This window comes from Lithobates pipiens, unplaced genomic scaffold (genome assembly GCF_037356315.1).
Source record: "Lithobates pipiens isolate NorthernLeopardFrog02 unplaced genomic scaffold, aLitPip1_a1.2 Scaffold_19, whole genome shotgun sequence".
NCBI lineage: Eukaryota > Metazoa > Chordata > Amphibia > Anura > Ranidae > Lithobates > Lithobates pipiens.
Genome location: NW_027507764.1, coordinates 236,281,079 through 236,304,011, shown reverse-complemented (window position 1 = coordinate 236,304,011; position 22,933 = coordinate 236,281,079). Strand labels below are relative to the sequence as shown.

The window sequence follows — 22,933 nt, the reverse complement described above, 5'->3', positions numbered from 1 at the left end:
CCTGGCACATCAAGAAAGGGGGGTACGAGTAAGTGCCCCCCCCCGAACCATACCAGGCCACATGCTCTCAAAACGGGCAGGTAGTTGCTGTGGGGCAGGAGGCTACACATTCATCCATAAAAGTGCCAAAAAAGCAAGAAAAACCCAGAGACACTTTGACAATTCCTTTATAAAAAATTTTTTTAAAATAGCGTCAATCATGATGCCCGTGCACTGCCGGAACACGGGAGAAAAAAAAAAGACCCTTGTGATGTCACTGACCCAGCATGCACCGGTCTGTGACGTCATGAGGGGGGTGGGGCCACCAGGTTACATCAACAGGTGACCTCGCCCTTACCTATATAAGAACTGTCAAACGGCGATGGAGGCATTCAGCGGCCAGCCATCCTCGGCGATGGACCTCTTTTTTTGGGGGGGGAGGAGGATTCCTACGGTGCGAGGGTGTCGTGATTGATGATGGAGTTATATCTGGAGACACTGTTTATTAACCACTTTCAGACCGGACCATTTTGCTGGTCAAAGACCAGACCACTTTTTGCGATTCGGCACTGCGTCGCTTTAACTGACAATTGCGCGGTCGTGCGACGTGGCTCCCAAACAAAATTGACGTCCTTTTTTTCCCACAAATAGAGCTTTCTTTTGGTGGTATTTGATCACCCCTGCAGTTTTTATTTTTTGCGCTATAAACAAAAATAGAGCGACAATTTTGAAAAAAACGCATTATTTTTTACTTTTTGTTATAATAAATATCCCCCAAAAGTATATAAAAAAACATTTTTTTCCCTCAGTTTAGGCCGATACGTATTCTTCTACATATTTTTGGTAAAAAAAAATTGCAATAAGCGATTATTGATTGGTTTGCGCAAAAGTTATAGCGTTTACAAAATAGGGATAGTTTTATAGCATTTTTATTAATAATTTTTTATTATTTTTTTTTTACTAGTAATGGCGGCGATCAGCGATTTTTATTGTGACTGCGACATTGCGGCAGACACCTTGGACATTTTTGACACATTTTTGGGACCATTGTCATTTATACAGTAATCACTGCTATATAAATGCAGTGATTCCTGTGTAAATGACACTGGCAGTGAAGGGGTTAACCAGTGGGTGGCAGTGTAGGGGTTAAGTGTTCCTAGGGGTGTGTTACTAACTGTGGGGGGGTTGGGCTTTCATTTAGTGAACACTGATCTCTGCTCCAATCACATGGAGCAGAGATCAGCGTCACTAGTTGCTAGGCAGAATGGAGAAATGCTGTTTACAACGGCACTTCTCCATTCGGCCGCTCCGTGAGACGATCGCGGGGATGCCCGCGGCAATCGAGTCTGCGGGTCCCGCGACCGGACTCACGAGGGTCCCGACCAGCACGGGAGCGCGCCGCCGCCGGCGCGCTCCCGATGGCAGGGCGGCAAATTTAAAGGGACGTACATGTACGCCCATTTGCCTGCCCATGCCATTCTGTCGACGTACATCGTCGTGCGCTGGTCGGCAAGTGGTTAAATTAGAATTTTTTTTATAAAGAAAGGATTTGTCAAAAACTGATTTTTTTTAAACTTTTTGGCACTTTTTCTGGTGAAGGGGTAGAGCACTCACCCTCCCATGTTGAGGGCAAGTGGCCTGGTATGGATGACCTGCGTTCTCGGATAAGGATCTTGCAGGGCTGGACTGGGACAAAAATTTGGTCCTGGACTTCATCCTGACTGGCCCACTTTAATTTTGCAAAACACACACAAAAACAAGTGAACAAGTGAAGTGGGAGGGCTAACATCATACAGGAATATTGCTACATCCTCATTGGCTGGAATTTTAGAAATCGGTTTTGCTGCACAACCATTGGCTGCCTTTCAGCAATGCAGCAGTGCTGAGGCTGAGCCAGGTTGCGTACTATGAAGGAAGGCGATGGGCATTGCAGATGACAGGTCTCTCATGTCGGCCAAACATGGCCAACCCTGATAGCCACCCAAGCCTCCCCTCTCCCTTCACTGTCCATTAGCCGTTCTACTTTATTTCTTTTATAGGCAGTACAGAGTGGTGACTCTAGGAACAATATATATGGGCACATAAGATACCACAGTCAAAACTGTGGGGGGGGGCAATGATAATTTTTCATGGTATAACTACTTGAAATACAGTGACATACTGGAAAATATAGTGTATATAGTGCAGGAATGTGGAAAAGAAAAAACTTGGATAAAAATGTGGCCATACACAAGGGCAAAATGGGGCTAAACTAACTATAGCAAGCTGTTCTAGATCTAAGCTAAATGAATAAGGCCTTCACCCGTCACCATTACAAATTGGCAGCATTGTCAAACTGCACTCCCTATAATGTGTGGACCTCATTGAGCTACTATAAATCTCATTGCCTATACCTAAAATAATGATATATTAAATATCACGAATAGAAGTCTCCCTGAAAAGCTCCACAGAAATATCCTTCTGCATCCACCAAGAATGAGTTTAGCAGCAATCCATCCATATAATGTACATATCAGCCAGCACTGGGCATATACAGAGGTGCTCTCATGCAGTGTACATGGTCTGAGGAAAAGAAAATGAGTGCATCCTAATACTGCTCTTATTAGACCTGTCAGTAGAAAGCAGATACTTTATTCCTTATATCAATTTACCGCAACCCAACATGAGAGCATGGAGTAAGGGCCAGTTCACACTGCTGCGATGTCAGAGATCGGATGTGATTCACACCGCACTGCAGTGAAAATCACATGCGATATCTGTGCGATGCGATTTCAGCCAAAAAGATTGTATGGCTGAATTTGCATCGAATTCGCACAGAACCCTTTTTTGTCCGCAGCAGAATCGGATCACATGGGTGTTCACACCCATGTGATCCGATTCCTGTCCAAGTTTGCAGATCGTACTGCGATTTGTGAACTGATTTGGGGGTGTCATTAACTATAATTGACACTCCTGGCAGTTGGCATAGGGCAGTGTGAACTTCCGCCTGGAAACATGCGATGCGGGAACCTGCAGTGGATTCGCAAGGTTCCCACAGCAGTGTGAACTGAGCCCTAATAGATCATTGGAGAAATAAATGGTTTAAACATATAGCACATCCATAGAGACACAGGCAATGCTGCTTGTGACTTGACTAGAGTCCTGATGTGCTTCTTATCAATGGCATAAGATACTGCGGCTCTACTATATGATAAAATAATGTTATCTCTCCACATTTCAAACACATCCTGATTACTGACCCTCAGGTAATGATTCTGGACACACAGATCAGCCACACCAGAGCCCCAAATTGAAGCGGCAATACAGCAAAACGTGCAAACTAAGATAAGGGGAGAGAGAAGCTGCCAGACTAGAAACGAACCCCTTCAGTCACTATGGAGGGTGACTGCACTGTTACTAAGTTAACCCCTATGGGTTCCCAGCTTTCATTCAAAACTAGTTTTGTTTAATGTTACAGCGATTACCACTAAAACTGATCCTCACACTTTTTGCTGATCCATTACCTTGTACATTGATCTGGTGTTGCTGATGTCCCCTCAGGCTCACTTGTCATATTTCCTGCTGCTTTTTGCTTGTTTCCCCATTGGTCAAAACTGTGCTGTAGTTCGGGAGCTAGAATGGGTATGCCTGATGTCACCTGACATAGTGGCAGCTGCCTGCAGATCCCGAACAGCAACAGATAGCAGGGAAACGAGCAGTGGGGACACAGGCATAGGAAGGTCGGCTCTCCCTCTGGGGTCCCTCAGACAACACTCAGGCCGTGCAGATAAGTCGGGCATGGGCAGAAGAAGAAGAAGATCACACACAGCACTTCCTCTCTAAGAGCATGTCACCAGAGCAGAGGAGGAGGTGGGTGGAGCTAAGCACTCGGCGCAGAGGAGGAGAAACTTAAACCCTGCTCCGCTGTGAATGCTGGGGCCGTCTCAGCCTCCTTCTGTGTCTGACGTCACTGGTGGCTACACGCTAGGCGGCAGGTGGCTAGCAACCAGTTTGGAAATCTCACTTGAGAGACAAAATTTGTGCCTGTGTCAGCTATGTGGCGGCCAGAGGAAGATGCGGGGCCGCAGGTACCCACTACACAAAAAAAGAAGAAGGCATTTCTGTCACTGAAACAGGCCCACTGAGCCATCGGCCCACCAGGAAACTCCCGGTAGTCCCGATGGCCAGTACATGCCTGGGATCTTGTATGGATTTTGTGCCCCTATGCTGTTTTTTTCCTGCTTTTTTTTACTTGACTTTGACTTATCAGCCGTTAGTGGGTAAGCCACAGACAGATGATAAGTCATCGGTTGTTAGGGACCTGGCAGCCGGCTTGTCAAAAAACAACTGACCCTGACCCCAAGGCTGCTTTTTGACAAATCACAGCCAATGCGTTAAATTACCACATTAAAAATTCTTTGTGTTTGTTAAAAGTCAGCAGTTACAAAATGTGTAGCTGCTGACTTTTAATAAACACGCGCTCACCTGTCCCAGGATCCAGCGATGAGGCCGCCCAAATCCTCGCTTCTCTCCCCCATCTTTCTCTGGTGCCGGCATTACAAGTGTGGGTCAAATGTGGCATGGGGGGGGGGATTCTTAAAGCAAAAGTGCCCCTTTTGGGTGGGACTCTGGGGCTTTCAGTTCTCCAGGAAGAGCCCTTTAGTTGATCATTTCCCTGGTTAGGGTCAGACTATTGTTTATCTACAGTGGATACCCCAACCCCTGCTCTTCCACGGGGACCACCAAGATCACCAACTTCTCAGCATGTGAAGCTGAAGAAGGTCCTTCCCCACTTGATTCCTTGGAAGAGGAATCATCAGCATGTTCATGGTCCCCTGAGGGGGATTCATTCTAAACCACTCATAGCTGAGGAGAAAGCCTGCTCAGTTATATAGACAGGGGCTGAAGTGTCGTAAGCAATTGCAGCCCCTGATGACCCCGATGGCTCACTCTGACCAGCCTCCTTAGATCGGGATGGTGGTGCAGAGGGTAACCCTTTTGTGTCCTTGATTTTTGTGGCATTTGAACCACCTCCTCTGGTCATAGTGCTGAGCACAAACGCAGAGGTACTACCAAAAAAATGCACCCACTGCTGAGCAATAGTCCAGCAACTGCCACTGCTATTAAGCTCAGCCTGATGCTTAAGTAAATGTGCCTGGGAACGCCTGTGTCACCCACATACATGCCACCCGTCCCCTCTGTGTCCCTCCTGGTGCATTTTATAACTATACAGTCCAGGCTGTGGATGCTGAAGCACGTCAACGCTGCTAATCCCCACCCTCTTCCTCCAACCATCCACCACCACCCATCTATTTTAAAATAGATAATTTTCCCGTGTGAGCGGGCTCCAAATCTGACCGGACCGCATGGAGGAGGTTTGGGGTGGAGGAGAGGAGGAAAGCTGCCAAAGCGCTGTAATGGAGTAAAGCTATCCAGGTGAGCAGACATTCCTAGGAAAAAAAACCCCCTTTCCCACGACTTTACCTGGAGCTTTGGGCCGGAGGTGCAGCTTGTTACATAGAGCAAGACTGACAAGCATGGAACAGGTGCGTGCTCTTGACAGCCCCAGGTGGTGACTATAGGCATGATAATATTTACTTAAAGGAGAAAAACCCATAAGAATTAGAACCACTGCACGCGGGAGTAAGCTATTTTTTGCGGGCAATGGCTGGTGTTAGCTCTGCAATCATCCTGGCACCATGTTTGATCTGGTGTCAGGGTGATTGAAAAGCATTATTTCTATTATTACATTGTAGTAATAAATGAAAGAGTTCAACTCACCATAATGCAGAATCAGTGGGAGCCAAGAGCGTGTCATTTGCCACTGTTGCCTGCCACTGGATGCAGCTTGTGACTTGCCAGGTCGCCTGCCACCAGATGTGGATTGTCACTTGCCACCAGATGCAGCTTGTCACTTGCCAAGTCGCCTGCCACCAGATGCAGAAAGTCACCTGCCACATCACCTGCCACCAGATGCGGATTGTCGCTTGCCACATCACCTGTCTTCAGATGCAGCTTGTCACTAGTCACTAGATTCAGATTTTCACTTGCCATGCTGCCTGCCACCAGATGTGAATTGTCACTTGCCATGTCACATGCCAGTGCCACCAGATGTGAATTGTCACTTGCCACGTCACCTGCCAATGCCACTAGATGAAAATTGCCATGTCACATACCAGTGCCACCAGATGTGGATTGTCACTTGCCACGTTGATTGCCAGTGCCACCAGATATGGACTGCATTGGTGGCAGCACTGGTCCATTTAGCATAGAGGCAGCAGAGCGGTGATGCAGGGCGGGCAGTGAGAGACGATGTCATCTTTCTGCTCCCCACGGCACCTCCGACATTGAAGAGGCTGACAGAACACCGGCTGTGAGGGCGGAAGAGCGGTAATGCAGGGCAGACAGAGAGAGATGAGGTCGTCGCTGTTTGCCCACCCACCCGCCTCTCTTATCCGCAGGCCGACTCGCTTCTCTCATCCACCCAGCTCTCATTCCACCCACCCGGCTCCCTCATGCCACCCGCCGGCTTTCACCCACGGCCCGGTTGTTTGGGACCCCTGTTACACGGGACAAATTACAGACTAAAATGCATGCTTTTTATGTGCAGTAACACTATTTATGTTTAAACTAACACTGCTCAAAAAAAGAAAAAAAAAATACCTTTTCTTTAGTTTTGTTACATTTACTTGTCTAAGGACTCACAAAAAGAAAGACTTGTTTGTCCTTAAAAAAAAAATGTATGTATTACATTATTTTAAGGAATGACAGAATTATTGTTAAATAAACAAGCTCATAGCAGAAATGTGAAAATTGCTCTGATCCATAAGGGGGAAACAGGTGTGAGAGCCAAAGTGGTAAAACAAATCAAGTTAGTCCTGGAATATATCATTGACAAGATGTTGAAACGTAGCTGGGGCGTTACAAAGGCCGAACAGCATGACCAAATATTCAAAATGTCCGAAGCGCTTTCAGAAAGCTGTCTTCCATTCGTCTTCTTCAATAATTCTGACTAGATTGTATGCACCCCTCAGATCAAGTTGGGAAACAACATGTGCTCCTAACCTCTGGAATAGTTTGGGAATCAGAGGGAGAGGATAGCGATTGTTGACGGTTATGTTGTAAAGTTCGCAATAGTGCACACATGGTCTAAGGCACGGTTTCTCAACCTGTGACCCTCCAGCTGTTGCGGAACTACAAGTCCCATTGTGCCTCTGCCTTTGGGAGTCATGCTTGTAACTATCAATATGGCAAGGCCTCATGGGACTTGTAGTTCCGCAGCAGCTGGGTGGCCACAGGTTGAGCACCCATGGTCTAAGGGTAACAAAGAAGTTGCCAGCTACTGCTGATGATGTGGAAGTCTGAATTAACCCCTTTTCCAGACTTTCTTCGATGTAATTATGGAGAGCTTCTAGTTCCAACTCAGAGGGGGTAAATCCGGCCAAAAGGGATTTTAGCCCCTGCCAAAAGTTCTATGGGACAATCGTAAGTCCGATGAGGAGGAAGGGCAATAACGCCTTTCTTATTGAATATGTTGAGATATTCATGGTAAACAGTGGGAACAGGCTTCATCACTTCCAAATCAGGACGAATACTAAGGAGAGGAGTAACTGTATAGCGTTTCTTCAGGATACACTGTGTCTGACAGTACTGGGATGAAAAGATGATCTCTCCGGTAAGCTAGTTAATACAGGGGTTGTGTGCTTTTACCCAGGGCATACCAAGGATGATCAGAAACATGCACATTCTTGATGTCTGGAGGAGTGATATAGGGTTGTAACAGTCTCTTGAGGCACTAGGCTGGACCTGATACAAGAACTATCAGCCAGATAAACAAAAAAGTCTTGTTTCTTGCCACAGAGAGGAAGATTGTGCTGAGCTGCAAAAGTAGAGTCCACAAAACAGCTGCAGGCACCAGAGTCTATGATTGCAAGAACAGAAACAGTCTTTTCAGCAATCTGCAAGTGAAATGGGAAGGTGAAGTGCATTTGGCTCACGCCAGGCAGATGCAGCATACTGTATGCACCCAGTTAGTGGAGGACATGCAGGGTTTTACTGGACAGGTCTGTATAAAGTGACTAGCATCACCACAATAGAGGTAGAGGTTGGAACGTTGTCATTGAAGACAATCAGCAGATGATTCGAGGAGAGTCATAATGTCTCCTTTTAGTAGAGGACACATTCGGCATTATAGAAGCAAGTGAGGGAACAAAAACTTCAGACTCTGGGCTGGCCAAATAACTTCTGTTGGCTTTCTCAGATTGTCTTTCTTGTAGCCATGGATCCATCTGGATGACCAGATTCATCAGATCCTATAAGGCCATTGGCACCTGCACTCTGGCAAGCTAGTCCTTCAGAGCAGAGAACAAAGGAAAAGAAGAGCCAGCTAAGTGTTGTATCTTGGTTAAAATTTTATCGACAATGCATAAAAGACACTCACAAGAGGTGTGAGATACAATTGCTGATTTGTAGCAGAGTATGTAGGTGTAGATTCCTCCTTGATCTGACATGCAAAACCGCTGTGAGGTGTTCCAGGTGCTGGGAGAGGAAGATGGCCCACTTGGGAACCTGGAGGAGCCCTGGTAAGCCACGCTAACCTGCGTGGAATGCACTCCGTAAGTGACATCACTGGAAGGATAGAGGACCAGATGAGAAGGCAAGGCTAGGTGCTTGGAGCAATCAGCTTCTTCTAGAGGCTTGCAGGCTGCAAGCGCGTAGCCTTGCCTTTTCATTGGTCCTCTACCCTTCTGTGATGTCACTTCCTGGGGCTCCTCCAGGCTCCTGAGCAGGCCATCTTCCTCTCCAAGCAGCTGTAACACTTCACAGCAGTCCTGTAGGTCGGATCAAGGCAGAATCTATACATTCATACTCTGCTACAGATCAGCGCTTTTATCTCATACCTCTTGTGAGTGTTTTTTTATCCATTGTTAACATTTTAACTACATACTACACTTAGCTGGTGCTTCCTTCCCTTTGTTCTCCTCTCCCATTGTATCATACAGAGCTGATCACAACTCTGAAGACAGCAGCATGCAGGTGGTCCCGAGCTTCCCCCCTTTTTGTTTTACCTCTCATCCTATACAGATTAGAGACTATCTTGGACTACCTGTAACCTCTATCATTGGTCTCATAGACATTTTATTGCTTATTGGACTATACAATCTCGGTGCGCCAGATTATTTACCTTTCGTCCTTCAGAACATCAGATAATCCAAGACGAAACTGATAACAGAGTGCTGAATCATTCCATTGAGTATCAGCACTCCATACATGAAAAACAGTCACATAGTCCACTACAGGCCTTTGGCCTTGCTGTAGCTTGCTAATCATAGATTCTGCAGTCTGATGACAGATAGAGGCCATCGTTGCCAAAGCAGGATCATGTTGGTCCCAGAGATGATGGGCCCAGGACTGGGGTTCATTCTGAAGAAGCGAGATAATGAACCACACTTTTGTGTCTTGCGATGAAAAAGTTTGGGGCAGAAGGCTGAAATACAGTTCACAGGAGTTACAAAAATTCCAAAATTTCCTGCGGTCTCCAGAGAAACATTTGGGTATTGGCACAATGGGTTCTGGTTGGGGAATAGTCCCGCAGGACATGCTGGACTCCGTCTGAGTGGCTTCATCAGTGACAGCAGGAAGACCCACAGATGGTGAAACATCTGTCATGGCCTGTAGTCGGTCTTCCATGCAATTGAGGCTCCTTTGCAAACTCTGCACAATAGGATAAAGCATAGATCAATCGACAAACATCCTCCAACGGAAAGGCCCTCCTTTCAGATTTCATTACTGGCTGACTGATACTGGAAGACTAAAATGTTGAGGTTGGCCTCTCTTGAATATCCAGCCTGGGCCCCATTGAAGGTGGAGCTGAGGGTACCGAGGAACAGGAGGAACACAAGTGCCTGCAGAGGTTGATGGGAGAACTTGCAGTATGAGATGCAGTCCCAAGGGGACTGGCGAACCAATGGATCAGGAACAGTAGTAAGGTTCAGAAGTCTAGCCCAGGTTAAAGGGGCTCTCCACTTACACTGTTGATTCAGGACCTCCGGCTCGTCAGAGCTCTCAGCAGACTTGAGGCAGTTCCACTCAGCCGTGCAAAAAGCTTGTACGGCAGACAGCCTAACAGGCACTTGAGCAGGACAGGAAGCCATGATCAGAAGCATAGTCACAGGAATAGCCAGGGTCATCAACAGGCGAGAAGCAAGGTAATAAAATCATGAGCAAAGCCAAAGTCAGGAACGGAGCTGGGTCACGTATCAATGACAGGTCAGAAGCAGAACCCAAGATCAGGTCAGTAGCAAGCTGGGTCAGCAACAAAGGAATCACACAGGATAAACGCAGGTCACAGGGAACAGCTGAAGATCAGTCAGCACAGAACATGGCATGACCATCCTTTAAATAGCCTGTCTGATGCCAACAGGATTTGTGCATGTGCATGTTCACGAGTGCAAATTCTTGTTTGCATGCGCATATCCGTGCACTTGATATATCACAGGGATTCCCTGACACACAGGTAGCAAAAACCTGCATAAAATGAGTTTAATTCATATAGACATACATGCGCTTATGTCTGTATGAGTTGAGATGTGTACTAAATGTAAGTGTACACCGCCAGTACCTACACAATGTTGATACTTACATCTTTATTGAGTCAATCACACGGTGGCAGTGCAGGCACAAATTGACCTCAGCCATCAGTTATTCTAAATTACTGAAAGCCAAGGTCACTCTGGGTCTGCACCACCACCTCGGACTACATGTTGTTTACAATTTGACCCTGGCATCGGTGGCACATATGGTCCATTTATGCTTTACATATGTTTGCACAAACACATTTTGCTTTAAATAAGGCATTCATGTGGTGGCAGTGCATGTGCAGAATGCATGAAGACCAAGGTCATTCTGCACCTGCGCCACTACCACTGACTAAACAATGTTCACACTTTGATCCTGGTAGCAGTGACGCATATGTCTCACTTATGCTGTAAATGTATAAACTACAGATTTTGAACACCCGTGTGTGTCTGGTTCTTCCTTTGCTTTTTCTTAATAAAGCAACATGGCTGAAAATTCTTAGGGTATCTTAAAAGGAGAAGTACAGCCAAAGCTTGTTTGGCTGTACTTCTATTGTGGATCACAGGAGTGCAGTATGTGCTGAAGCCCGCTGTCGGCTGCCGTCACAGAGCCAGTTCAGGCACTGGAAAGTATTTCCCCTCACTTCCTTTCTTGATGACAGTGATCATCAGGACAAATAGAGGGGTGAATTGCTCCAATGGGGACACAGCAAAAAAACATTTTATTCCTTCCCCACTCTATCCAAAACAAACAAACAAAAAAACTTTTAGATAGATACTGTAGATAAATACACTTTAACAAACAGATAGAGATACACTTTTAAAAAAAAGTTGTGCATTATGCACCCGTAGTGTATTGTAATACAATAATACAATTCAGCATTAGTAGCAGAACTATCAGCGAGATACCTGAAACAAGTGAATAAAGGTAAAAAAAGGATATACAACTAATATACTGAAAATGACTATGTACAATATGCAGTATATATTTTATGTATATCAGATTTGTTTAAACACCTACTCACCGTAACACCAGCTATAACTGGAGATTTCCCTTCAACCAGCTTATGCATCATAGAAACAGCTTCTTCTTTTTCATGGTCCTTAAACCGTTGCAGTGCTAGTTCTTCAAGTGCATCACTGAACTGTTGAAAAGTTATTGTTCTGCAGGACTTTGCCCTAAAACCAAATGCACAAATTATGAGCATTAAAGTATGGTATATGGAACAATGAACGAATTTAAAAAAACAATAATGCAAAAGTATGAGTACTAAATTCTTTGACATTGCATGCAAGTGGTGTCAGGGTTTTGTTTTTTTGTTTTATCTTTCTAGCTTCAAGGTAAAACAGAAATATCTGGTTTGGGAATGAGATGAACTTAAGAATTTTCCTTATTGCCAAGAGGATACTGATAGATTTGCCGGGGTTAATTTACTACTAAAGGCAAATAGGCTGTTCACTTTGAAAGGGAATCTTCCCCAGATAATGGTGAATGTGGCATAATTTTACTTTGCAAAGTATACCCAATCACATGCAGGGAAAATAAAACATTTTTTCTTGCACATGATTGGATGATGCAAATAAGTAGAGCTTATAGCGTTTGTTAAACCAAACAAAAATGGATCCTGCTCCTTTAAAGCATGTTATATGGCACAGTGCTTGTCCTGTGTCATTTGGCCCACTGTAACACCTACAAAACCTGGCAGATCCTGCCAGTTTCTACTCTCCCCTCTGTAAACTGACCACGGTGTATCATGGCTGCTGAGCCCTGACACCTTGGTCAGTTTAATGCCTCTATCATCAGCAGTCTACTATCTGCTCTCCTCTCTGCTCCTGTGTCCTCCTTACCCCTCCCCTCTGTGTGTGTGAGCCGCCCCTCCCCCTCCTGCTGCTCTCATAACACTAACCTGTATACACCATCAGCACTGCCTCCTACTGCAGTGTCCCTCTCTGTTAATGATTTATAAATATACAGTGCCTTGCGAAAGTATTCGGCCCCCTTGAACTTTTCAACCTTTTGCCACATTTCAGGCTTCAAACATAAAGATATAAAATGTAAATTTTTTGTGAAGAATCACCAACAAGTGGGACACAATTGTGAAGTGGAACGAAATCTATTGGATATTTTAAACTTTTTTAGCAAATAAAAAACTGAAAAGTGGTGCATGCAAAATTATTCGGCCCCTTTACTTTCAGTGCAGCAAACTCACTCCAGAAGTTCAGCGAGGATCTCTGAATGATCCAATGTTGTCCTAAATGACTGATGGTGATAAATAGAATCCACCTGTGTGTAATCAAGTCTCTGTATAAATGCACCTGCTCTGTGATAGTCTCAGGGTTCTGTTGAAAGCGCAGAGAGCATCATGAAGACCAAGGAACACACCAGGCAGGTCCGTAATACTGTTGTGGAGAAGTTTAAAGCCGGATTTGGATACAAAAAGATTTCCCAAGCTTTAAACATCCCAAGGAGCACTGTGCAAGCGATCATTTTGAAATGGAAGGAGTATCAGACCACTGGAAATCTACCAAGACCTGGCCGTCCCTCTAAACTTTCAGCTCAGACAAGGAGAAGACTGATCAGAGATGCAGCCAAGAGGCCCATGATCACTCTGGATGAACTGCAGAGAACTACAGCTGAGGTGGGAGAGTCTGTCCATAGGACAACAATCAGTCGTACACTGCACAAATCTGGCCTTTATGGAAGAGTGGCAAGAAGAAAGACATTTCTCAAAGATATCCATAAAAAGTCTTGTCTAAAGTTTGCCACAAGCCACCTGGGAGACACACCAAACATGTGGAAGAAGGTGCTCTGGTCAGATGAAACCAAAATCTAACTTTTTGCCCACAATGCAAAACGATATGTTTGGCGTAAAAGCAACACAGCTCATCACCCTCAACACACCATCCCCACTGTTAAACATGGTGGTGGCAGCATCATGGTTTGGGCCTGCTTTTCTTCAGCAGGGACAGGGAAGATGGTTAAAATTGAGGGGAAGATGGATGCAGCCAAATACAGGACCATTCTGGATGAAAACCTGTTGGAGTCTGCAAAAGACCTGAAACTGGGACGGAGATTTATCTTCCAACAAGACAATGATCCCAAACATACAGCAAAATCTACAAAGGAATGGTTCACAAATAAAGGTATCCAGGTGTTAGAATGGCCAAGTCAAAGTCCAGACCTGAATCCAATCAAGAATCTGTGGAAAGAGCTGAAAACTGCTGTTCACAAACGTTCTCCATCCAACCTCACTGAGCTTGAGCTGTTTTGCAAGGAAGAATGGGCAAGAATTTCAGTCTCTCGATGTGCAAAACTGATAGAGACATACCCTAAGCGACTTGCAGCTGTAATCGCAGCAAAAGGTGGCTCTACAAAGTATTAACGCAAGGGGGCCGAATAATTTTGCACTCCCCACTTTTCATTTTTTTATTAGTTAAAAAAGTTTAAAAAATCCAATAGATTTCGTTCCACTTCACAATTGTGTCCCACTTATTGGTGATTCTTCACAAAAAATAAACATTTTATATCTTTATGTTTGAAGCCTGAAATGTTGCAAAAGGTTGAAAAGTTCAAGGGGGCCGAATACTTTCGCAAGGCACTGTAAATGCTGTAAATACCTAATTTAAGAGTAGAGATTGCAATCACATGACCAGCCAGCTCTTTTTTTCTCTCCTCTTCTCCTCTCCTCCAGACTGACATCGGCAGTGGAATCTCAGTCCCGCCCGCTGCATCTCTCAGAGGAGAAAAAGAGAAAGCTGGCCAGTCATGTGATCACAATTTCGGCAGTGAAATTAGGTATTTGCAGCATTTATTTTTATAAATCACACACAGAGGGTACTACAATAGGAGGCAGTGCTGATGGTGTATTACAGGTTAGAGTGGCTTAACAACCATTTTAATTTCATGCTCTAAGCTCTGTGGAAACGTTTCTTGCAAAGTGCAACTTCCCTTTCATCGTGCGCAGTCAATTTGCCTTTAATAAAATAAATCCATTGTGTGGAAAAAAATGTTTACCTAAAGGTGGACATAAACACAGGAATCTTGGTTTGGCAATAAATGATCAGTTCCTAGGCCAAATATCTTTTTTAAACATCCACTCTTTTGTACATCTCAGATGATTTACCCACTACAGCCTATGAAGTATCAATGGACAGCACTGGTTTATATTAATTTACTCTTCTGTAAGAGAAGCGAATTAATAGAATATGAAAAGACTGCAATCTGTATATTCGCTAGTAACACTGGTCTTTTGTAGCCCAAGGGAAATACTGGTAGGGATATCTGTTCAAATGCAGTTTCTTCTACTAAAAGAGAGTGCATAAACTTTTACCTTATTACCAAATTAAAGACTTTCAAACTCTGGGAAGGCCGCAACTATCAGAAGCATCCTCAGTATCAACACTCTGATTTTAATTGCAAGCAGCCAGATCCAAAGCTTTTAATAGCCAGGCCACCTAGATATCACTCCCAAGCACTCTCTTACCTAAACTCCCAGAGCATCAAGTTGGCATCAGAAAAAATAAGTACTATAAACCAGTTTCTTGACTTTTTTCTCATTTGCCTTTAGGCAATTTATTGGTTTCCCCAAAACAAAGGTGGATACCTTTTTAGATTACCTTAGCACAAACTTTATCTCCTCTCTTTTATGCTCCCAATTGCTTAATTTCCTATCCTTAGGTACGATTCTTTTTGTTTTTAGATATATAAAATAAATGTGTAGAATTGGTGATGTATTTATACACAAATGCCTGACCAGAATAGAAACTGGGGGCAAATAGTGCTATAAATACAATCATATAACACTCAAAAGAGAGAGTGTATAACAATATATATGAAAAAACAAGTGAATGTGTAAATCTAAAAAAGACCATGTAAGTGATAATGAAATCGCACATAATCGCATAAACTTAATATATGTGAAATAATATATTGTTATGTATAAAAAAAATAAAAAAAAATGTAAAAAAATGTATTTACTCTTTCCCCAAACTCCAAAGAGGAAGGTGCGTATGATTAAAGTGCAAACATAAGCGATTAAATAATCACACAAAATCACATAAACTAATATGTATGAAAAAAAAAAGGTAAAATGGATGTTCCGATATTAACACATAAAGGCTGTATACATTCTACATAGAAAAAAGGGGTTCTATATGGGTAGAAGATACATGGATGTGTTCTTAGATATCACATAAAAATCAGTTACATAAAGTGCATGTGGCCCAAGGTATGCTATTGCAAACAATTGGATCAATAATAAAAATATACCACGTCTGAATAAGAACCATGTAATAAGAGTCTGTGATATTATGATGCAGTAATATTCATGCAAATTAATATCAAGAAGTGATATGTTTTCCAAATTCCTGTGTTAAATTCTCATGTGATCAGTGATTGAAGTAACACCCAGGATAGTGCTTCCACCTTCTGGGAATAAGGGGGGGGGGGGGGGAATGGGGTACTCTTACCAGAAATGGTGGACTCACAAGCCGGTGGCGGTGAGTCAATCAAACATGTACCGGAATACGGTGAATGTGGATGAGGAACAAGAGGCGGGATGTTCAAACTTCTCTTTTGTTGGTAAATGAACAGCACAGAGCACGACTCACCACAGGGGTACACTGGATACAGAGCAAATTTAAAGATCAAGATGCTCAATCTTCCCCTTCATCAATTGATCCAATCAAACAAAGGTGTAAGAAACAGATAATCGGCCGCAATCCTCCAAATAATGGTAATGATTTCAAAGTATGGGAAAAAAAGGAAAGTGCCTCCACATCCAACATCCAGGCAAGTGGGTGCTAGTATAAAACAGGTTCAATTGAACAGGTAAAAATGTGCAGTAAAAAGTGGTTCAGCAAGCATAGTAACCCTATGCGTTTCGTCTGTAAAGACTTCGACTGGGGTATATGCCTGCCTGCCACTACTGTGCTTATATATACATATATTAATAAAGATAACATGGCCATCGTAGAATCTCACTTCCGGGTTTACGGGCGTGCGTTGAAAACATAATCATGTGATGCAATGGTGAATATAGGAGGAATAGAGTATCGATGCCGGAAGCTGTTTGGATCGGTCCCTCACCCAAGAAGAGTTCCTCAAAAGAGTGGAGTTTTCTGTCAAAGTGGGATGGTTTGGGCAGTGAGCGAAGAAAGGATTTTATATTATTATATTATATTATTTTTGGATTTACACTATGTGGAGGCACATTCCTTTTTTTCCCATAATTTGAAATCATTACCATTATTTGGAGGATTGCGGCTGATGATCTGTTGTTCTAACACCTTTGATCGATTGGATCAGTTGATGAAGGGGAAGATTGATCATCTTGATCTTTGAATTTGATCTGTATCCAGTGTACCCCTGTGGTGAGTCATGCTCTGTGCTGTACTGACCAACAAAAGAAAAGTTTGAACATTCCGCCTCTTGGACCTCATCAACATTTACTGTATTCCGGTACATGCTCGATTGACTTACCGCCATTGGCTTGTGAGTCCACCATTTTGGTAAGAGTACCCCATCCTCCCCTTATTCCCAGAAGGTGGAAGCACTATCCCGGGTGTTACTTCAATCACTGATCGCATGCAAATTTAACACAGAAATTTGGAAAATACATCATTGCTCGATATTAATTTGCATGAATATCACTATCATAATATCACAGACTCTTATTACATGGTTCTATTCATATGTGGTATATTTTTATTATTGATCCAATTGTTTGCAATAGCATACCTTGGACCACATGCGCTTTATATAATTGGATTTTTATGTGATATCTAAGAACACATCCATGTATTTTCTACCCATATAGAACCCCTTTTTTCTATGTAGAATGTATACAGCCTTTATGTATTAATATCGGAACATCCATTTTACCTTTTTCTTTCTTACATATTAGTTTATATGATTTTGTGTGATTATTTAATCGCTTATGTTTGCACTTTAATCATATGCACCTTCCTCTTTGGAGTTTGGGGAAAGCGTAAATAATTTTTACATTCTTTATACATAACACTATACTATTTCACATATATTAAGTTTATGCGATTATGTGCAATTTTATTATCGCTTACATGGTCAGTTTTAGATTTACACATTCACTTATAACATATTGTTATCTTTTGAGTGTTATATCATTGTATTTATAACACTATTTGCTCCCAGATTTCTATTCTGGTCAGGCTTTTGTGTATAAACACATCACCAGTGCTCAACATTTATTTTATATAAAACTTTACAACCAGTCTGTTTGTGTTGGCTGATTACATCTGGGGTTGGCGCAGTATTTCTAACACTTTAACTTTTGTTTTTAGAGCAGGGTTAGATCAGTTTCCTAGCTCCCCTTATGTCAGCCTACTATGGGTTATCTTTCCAACCTTCTGGCTCCAAGGACAACCACTAACTAGAAGAGGACTCCCTACATTTCCTTGCTAAGGTTTGGCCTCTCCTGAGTAGAAGTTCATCTTTATCAGTTGTAAAACAATAAGTGGGCGGGTACCCCTAAGTGTAGGGTCTGATGTTGTCGCTTGGCATGAATTGTTGCCATCTTGGGCAGTGCTGACATTTTTGTCTTTTGTCTCTTTGTTCTACATTTTCTCTTTAGCAGTGACTATGGGTCCATCTTCTTCTCCAGAAGAGAAGAACAGAAGAACAGAAGAACAGAAGACGGCGATGGCGACAGCGGCGACAGAAGACCGGGCCACCGCTTGTAAAAGAGCTAGAAGAAGGCGTGGGGGCCCGGCAAGAAGAACCGAAGAGGGGGACAAGACCCCCAAAGTCGGAAGAAGAGGGCGGCGGTGAAGAAGAAAGCTGGGCTCCTCCGCTAGTGAAAGAGCTAGCAAAAGAGCAGAAGATAGCGGAGGAGTCCGGCGAGAAGACCCCCGAAGACGGAAGAAGACCCAGGTGAATGGGTAGAGGTACATTGTTATTAAAGGGGGCTCACGGATTCCGATAAGCCCACCGCCCGCAGACCCCGACAACCAACAGCCAGGGTTGTCGGGAAGAGGCCCTTGTCCTCATCAACATGGGGACAAGGTGCTTTGGGGTGGGGGGGTCGCGCGGCCCCCCTTCCCCAAGGCACCCCCATGTTGAGGGCACGCGGCCTGGTATGGCTCGGGGGGGGTGTGCTCGCTCGTCCCCACCCCCATTCCTGGCCGGCCGGGTAGCATGCTTGAATAAGGGTCTAATATGGACCTAGGGGGGACCCCCACGCAGATTTTTCAGCGTAGGGATTCCCCTTTAAGTCCATACCAGGTGACGGGGCCAGTGACGCCTCCTTCGCTGGTCCTGGCTACCTGGAGACACGGTCAAAATGAGCGGACTTTTCTCCAGGCGGGAAAAGTCCGTTCATTTCAAAAGTACGGCGGACTGGCACACACACGGCCGTACTGTTCGCTGAAATGGACAGATTGCTGTGCAAAACTACTTTGGGTAAAAAAAGTCTGCCTACAGCCTACACACGGGTGGATTGTTTGATCGTGTGTACGCGGCATAAGGGCGAATAAGGGATTAAACAGCAACCCATTTTAGTTAATCACTTCAACACTAGCTTGTAATACCTTCTCATTAACAGGCCACTGTCTGTGGTAAAAGTTTGACAGTAATTCAGTCATGCAACACTGTGCCCAAATACGGTACATTTTTTCAAATATATTTTAAACAGGTAGAGCTTTTTTTTGGTGGTATTTAGCTTCCTTATCCTGGGTGGATGTCACATGACCTCCTCCAGGTGCACGCCTCGTGCGTGCCCTTGGGGCTGTGCAGCAGAGTGACCTGTCACTTGCTGTGTCTGATGGACAGATTGTTTTACTGGGCCCCCCTAGTCACCAAGTGATTTCTGTGACCAACCAAAGCGATCACGTCAGTAGTATATATGGTTTTCATTCATAGTCATTCATTCATTCATCTCTGTAATTGGTCACAGTGATCACATGGTACAGGGGCCAACAACGGGGGCCTGTACCATGTGATAGCTGTAGCCAATCACTAGCACAATAGTACACAATGGCACATGAATGGATGCTATTTATAAAAATGATTGCTTAAAACAGTAAATCAGATCATCACAGTAATAAGTAATCATAGTAAAGATCAAAAACACTGAGGTGCTCTTTAGGAAGGGCCAGAGCCAACTTTTTAAAGAAACTGACGTCCTTTAACATTGGCCGGACGGTGCATGATATGTTTTATGGGTCTGTGGTGGCTAGCGCTCTCCTGTATGCAGTGGCATGCTGGGGAAGCAGGCTTAGGGTGTCTGACACAACAGACTCAAATTGATTTGCAAGGCCAGTGATGTCGTTGGATTGAAATTGGAGTCTTTTATAACAGTGTTGGAGAAGAGAATGTTGTTCAAGTTACGTTCAATCTTGGACAACTCCTCCTACCCACTCCACAATACGCTGGTCAGTCTACAGAGTACCATCAGTGACAGATTGTTACAACCACGATGCACCACAGAGCGTCACGGGAAATAATTTTTGCCTGTGGCGATCAAGTTAAATAATTCTTCTCTATGAGGGCTGGAGGTCAAGATTTAATTTGGTTTATGATCAGGATTTTGTGTTGTTTTTATAATAGGTTGGTATGGTCCTGGTTATAATTTGGGGTCTTGTTATAGAAAGTGTTGTATTATTTGCATTTGGTAATTTGATTGCCTGTTATTTTAATCTGTTATTTGTTCTATGTTGTATTTTAATTGTATGGATGTTTTATTTGTATGTGTAGTTTTAATTTGTTTTATTTGGTGATAATGGCTGTTATTGGTAATTTTGTAACACAAAAGTGTTGTCTTTGTTAAGTGTGTCTGTGTCGCAACAATTTCACTTTGGGATTGATAAAGTATTCGGTAAAAAAAAAAAAAGAAACACAAAAAAAGAACAAAACACTTAATCGTCTTCCCAGAGCACTGTGGTGACACTGTACTGCTCTGGTCGTCGTATGGAAATATAAGAATAAAAAAATGTAAATAGAATATATGTAAATAGAATAGGGCATGCCATGTGCGACATGTGTACTTTGGTGAAAGGGGCACACAGCACACCTAAGATACAAGACTGGTTAAACTTGTTAGAAATATGAAAATAATTGTAATATCTAAAGTATGAGCACAGGTGCATGTTATGAAAATATTAAATTATTTTTTGTAAAAGAAAATACAGTCATATCAAATGCTCCAACAAATTTTCATGTATCAGATTCTTACGTTTTTAAAGAGTGCTCCAGGAAGTAAAACAGCATTTTGGTATAAAGTTCTAAACAGTTTTTGTCAATTGAAAACAGCCCTAGATGATAAGATGGAAAGGATGAAACTGATATTTGCTAACATTTCTGTAATAGGTGCATATAAAACAATGTACTTACTTTACTTTGCTAAATATGATGTCAACATCTGTAGTTGTCACTGTTTTTCCATCTATTATTTGGCAATCCTTGCATAACTTTGACCAGTTTTTCCCATGCATTTCCTTCCCTGTAGCTCTGGTGTCACCATGAATAGCAAATTTTCGAAATGCTTCTTCGAAAGCACTAAGCGGAGCTGAAGTAGCACCTTCTCGATGGCTGTTAACTTCTGTTGTTTTCTTGGTCTTTGATGTGCTGTGTTCTTGGGATCCTGTACTGTTCTTGCTTGCAGATTTTGATCGTGGGCTGTCCATATTAACTACTGAAGGAATAAATAAAAGAATCAAATCTAGTCTTGTGTCCTCCTCCAAAGTTACGTATACGTTTTTTTATTCTATATCTAGCTAAAGATTGAAGGGACCCATGCTTTTTCTCAAACAGCAGGATCTGTGTTGTGACATCGACTGACTGGTTCACTGTGCCTGAGAATAGCCATTTCACAAAGAGCACGTGACTTGCTGCCACAGCTGTGTTTTGGGTTCCAGCAGTCAAAGAGAGCTTACAACTGCTACTAGCTAAGTATGACAGAACATTTACTATTAACCTTAGTAACAAGCACAGCAGATAGGTAATGTAAACTAAAGAAGGTATAGTCCACGCTTTAGGCCGCATTGATGTAGGCATTAGGCCTACTTTTGAGAACACCAGGCTACAGTGAGCCATTTGTACAATTGCACATTGCATATTGATTATGTATTTGTACATGGATACAACATTGGAGATTTGGAACAAATATTGAAATTTTATTGTAATTAATATAGTTTTTTATGTATCTACTCCTGAACTTTTATATACACTCAATATGAACTACTTTAAAGACTTTTAAGTCTTTTTTTGTAATAAAATTACACAATATTAGAAATAGAAATAAATAATATAAATGAATCAAAAGCCTGCAATACAATTAAAAGAATCTTAAGAAACTAAAAAAATGGAAAAAAGGATTTTTGTACATTAGCACTATTATGGAAAGCTTTTAGTTTAACCATTTCAGCGCTGGGTGATTTTAACCCCTTAACGACCAGGCCATTTTTTTTACGATACGGCACTGCATTACTTTAACTGACAATTGCACAGTTGTGCGATGCTGTACCCAAAAAAAGAAATATTGATTCCCTTTTTTTCCTACAAATAAAGCTTTCTTTTGGTGGTATTTTTGATCACCTCGGCAGTTTTTTTTTGCGTTACAAACAAAAATAGAGCAACAATTTTGAAAAAAAATAAAAAAAAATTTAATTTCTGCTAGAAAACATATGAACCTATTGAAGAGACAAAAGCGGAGGAGAGTAAAAATAATCCCAAGAAATTTTTAAAAATATATTAACGGTAAAAAGGCGAGGTTGGAACACATAGGTCCCATAAGAGAAGAGGATGGAAGGATGGTTACAGATGACAAGGAGAAGCCAGCTGTACTAAATGCTTTATTCTCCTCTGTCTTCACACAGGAAAAGGAATGGTACACCAACCCCGACTGTATTGTTAGTGATATGTCAGAGGATCTACCCCTGTGGCTAACAAAGGCTAGGGTCTGGAAAGGATTAGAGAAGCTAAACATAAATAAATCACCAGGACCAGATGGCTTACACTCGAAAGTACTTAAAGAACAGCATACTGATAGGGTTGGTACCAGCTGATTGGTGAAAAGCCCACATGATACCAATATTCAAAAAAGGGCAGGGATCTATTCCTGGGAACTATAGGCCTGTCAGACTAATGTTGATAGTTTGTAAACAATTTGAGGGTATAATAAGGGACCATATCCAAGAATTTGCTGACGAAAACAGTATCATTAACAGTAACCAGCACAGGTTTATGAAAGGTTGTTCTTGCCAAACCAACCTATTAAAGCGGAGGTCCACCCTAAAATGGACCTTCCGCTCATCGGATTCCTCCCCCCCTCCGGCGCCACAATTGGCACCTTTCAGGGGGGAGGGGGGTGCAGTTACCTGGATAATCCAGGTAACTGCACCCACTTCCGGGCTAGCTCTCTGCG

General features: G+C 42.9%; 1 protein-coding gene across 6 annotated transcripts in view; it reads right to left on the bottom strand.

The window, feature by feature from the left end:
• The window catches only part of TPPP (tubulin polymerization promoting protein), a 74,668-nt gene that overhangs the window by 39,252 nt on the left and 12,483 nt on the right, over nt 1-22,933 (bottom strand). For 5 of the 6 annotated variants that reach the window (XR_013277579.1, XR_013277578.1, XM_077491796.1 and 2 more), the window contains 2 exons: nt 20,902-21,202; nt 11,561-11,714 (listed from right to left, as the gene is read on the bottom strand). Coding sequence is in view for 4 of the 6 variants with exons in the window: in XM_077491796.1 (XP_077347922.1) it covers nt 11,561-11,714; nt 20,902-21,202 (455 nt within the window). In the remaining 2 variants the exon portion in view is untranslated. The remainder of the gene's footprint in view (nt 1-11,560; nt 11,715-20,901; nt 21,203-22,933) is intronic. The other variant, XM_077491798.1, reaches the window with a different exon arrangement.